Source organism: Poecilia formosa, unplaced genomic scaffold (genome assembly GCF_000485575.1).
Source record: "Poecilia formosa unplaced genomic scaffold, Poecilia_formosa-5.1.2 Scaffold256, whole genome shotgun sequence".
NCBI classification, from domain to species: domain Eukaryota; kingdom Metazoa; phylum Chordata; class Actinopteri; order Cyprinodontiformes; family Poeciliidae; genus Poecilia; species Poecilia formosa.
In genome coordinates this window covers 539,913-542,520 of record NW_006800195.1, presented here as the reverse complement: position 1 = coordinate 542,520, position 2,608 = coordinate 539,913, and the positions used below count along the sequence as shown (strand labels likewise).

The following is a 2,608-nucleotide window of genomic DNA, read 5'->3' as shown; positions in this document are numbered from 1 at the left end:
CATCAATTCAATTTTTGTGTTAAGTGTGTGAATTTCAGTTCACTACAGAAACAAAACTCATCAGTAGCAGCAAAAAAAAAAAAAAAAAAAAAAAAGACCAATTATAAAACATTATAAAGATCACAACCAATCAGTTTTACTAAAGATATCAATATGGCATCAAATGGATATCAACACAAATGTAGACAGACACATACACACTCAGTCACATGCGCACACACGCACACACACACTTGGTCACAGTCAACAGGTGCCAAGGACATTGCGGTGGGGAGTCAAGTTTTAGCTCGGTACCATGTCCAAAAACAAATACAAAAAAATAAAAAAAAAAATACACATTTCACACACCGTTAAAGAATGCCGAAATCAGGATTTACAAACTTGCAACATGCATGCGTTGAGCCGAACCTTGGAGACGAAACTAAGGATGCGCTTTCTTTGTACGATTTCCTCCCGCTCAGGTGAGAAAACAGAAGTGTTAGCCCTAAGCCCCCCGTCCCAGAGGAATGTTGTTTTTTTTCGGTGGGAAAAGTTTTCCCCACGCTCTCGCTCTCTCTGTCTCGTTCGATCAGGTAGAAAAAAAACATGTAGACAGCAATATGTGTGATAGATGATAGCTCTGTAAAGCAGCACTCTGGTAAGAATGAAAGGTAGGAAAGATGGATGAGGATAGATCATCTTACAGAGAAGCAGAATCGGGTGGAGCACAGATGGAGTATTTGATATTGAATCCTATTCCCCCAGAAAAAAGAAGTTATTAGAGAGCTTGTTTTTTTTACCTGTCTGTCCCTAGCTACGTGTAGTAGGTCTGTAAAAAGTCTAAACCACAGTGCCACCCACAGTCTGTCCCAGGTACTGCATGTACAACTTAATGTCTGTGAGTCTATTGAGCAACCAGCTACTCGTTTAAGTTTAAGAATCCCATTAAAATCCTAACTTTCCCTGTCGTTCCAGCCAGGAAACAAGCTTTCCTCCTGCCTGCTGTCCCTGCCTTGTTAGTGAATCCCCTCCCTGTCTGTCCCTGAACTTTTCTCTGTGCTGCTCTCTTTTCCAGCTGGTCTCCTCCTCTATCTGTCCCTACCAGTTAGTTGTTGTTTTGTTTTTTGTTTTTCTGTGTCAGGTCCCTGCCTAGTTAATCTAGAGGTGTCCCCCCTGTCCCTCCCTCCCACCCGCGCACCCTCCCTCTATGGACAAACACATAGGGCGTGGGGGCCGTCCATCAGGGGGAGCGGCCAAAAGCGTCCCTCTCCCTCCCCCCAGATCAGGGCCGTGCAATACACAGATGGATGAGTTTCCCATTCACCCTCCTCCTGCTGGCTCACCTGAAGACAAAACCACAAAACAACATGAAGACGTTAACGGAGGAACGATGCAGTTTTTCTTTACTTCAGCTCGATGTGTGGTGGCTTACCTATTGGGTGGGTGTGGAGAACCTAAACGCCGTAGCAGGCTGCCAGTCTCTCCTTTAGCAGTGGGGGGAACTGCTCTGAAAACTGCTGCCAGTTCTCCTCTCCGACCTGCTCCTTGAAGCCATGAAGGATCTGTGGAGACCATCAGCAAATCCAACGTGTGTGAGCAACGAGAACGTATTCAGGAGATTTTAAAGATTTAAATTAGGATTATTAAGTGTAAAAATGAAATAAACAAACGATGTCGAGGGTACATGGGAAACGCCTTTTATGTTTAACTTATGTTGATATTATAAGCCTATAGCAACAAGCAATTAATCAATTAACAACATTTCTGCAGGTTTCATCAACTCNAGCAAGTGCTTCTCAATAATCAAGAGTTCAGACCCTCTGAATGAAGCGAAGCGCAAAACAAAGTGCTGGTTTTTACCAGGGTAGTCCCGACCTAAACCCAACTTGAAATTTATTTTCGAGTTGGGTGGTAGTAGTTGTGGTTGTTGCTAACCATTCAGTATAAGACCGAGCTACTTTACAGAACAGAATGGACAGAAATGTCTCCATCATTATGCGCCACTTTGGGTTGGGCTATCACAAAGTTCTACTGAAATACACTAAAGTTTGCAGACAAAATGGATAAAGATTTAAGAGGTATAAATACTTCTGCAAGGCACTGTACATCTTTACTGTGGAAAGACAGAGCATGCATACAAACTACGCTGAGGCAGGCTACATCCCTTCTTTTAACCTTATCACACTCTTCCGTCAAACATGCTTATTGGCAAATACTAAATCTCCTCATGCACTCTCTCTCATGCAGGATCTCACACACACACACACACACACACGCGCACACACAGCATTATGGCAAGGTTAGTAATTGTAAAAGTGCGGATTAGTCGCAGTTTCACAAATTTGCTTTTATTTGCCATTTAGTATTGAGATATTTTTGCCAGTCAAAGACACTTAATTTCACAGTGCAACACAGTATGACAAACACTGACATTAGGGTCAAGACATATCATATGGGTGAGGTTTAAAAAAAATATACCATACAAATAATAAAATAAAAAAAAAACTGAATAAAAATAAAAAGTGCAAAAAAACAACTTAACAGTCACTGAATATAGCATCAATTCAATTTTTGTGTTAAGTGTGTGAATTTCAGTTCACTACAGAAACAAAACTCATCAGTAGCAGCA

The 2,608-nt window shown here is 41.7% G+C and overlaps 1 protein-coding gene across 1 annotated transcript in view; it reads right to left on the bottom strand.

Annotated features, from left to right (window-relative positions):
• Positions 1 to 769: 769 nt before the first annotated feature.
• The window catches only part of tnpo2b (transportin 2b), a 13,502-nt gene continuing 11,663 nt past the window's right edge, over positions 770 to 2,608 (bottom strand). Inside the window, exons 23-24 of the mRNA XM_007570221.2 lie at positions 1,412 to 1,541; positions 770 to 1,322 (exon numbers count right to left, since the gene is read on the bottom strand). Of these exons, the coding sequence (XP_007570283.1) occupies positions 1,434 to 1,541 (108 nt within the window). The 3' untranslated portion in view covers positions 770 to 1,322; positions 1,412 to 1,433. The remainder of the gene's footprint in view (positions 1,323 to 1,411; positions 1,542 to 2,608) is intronic.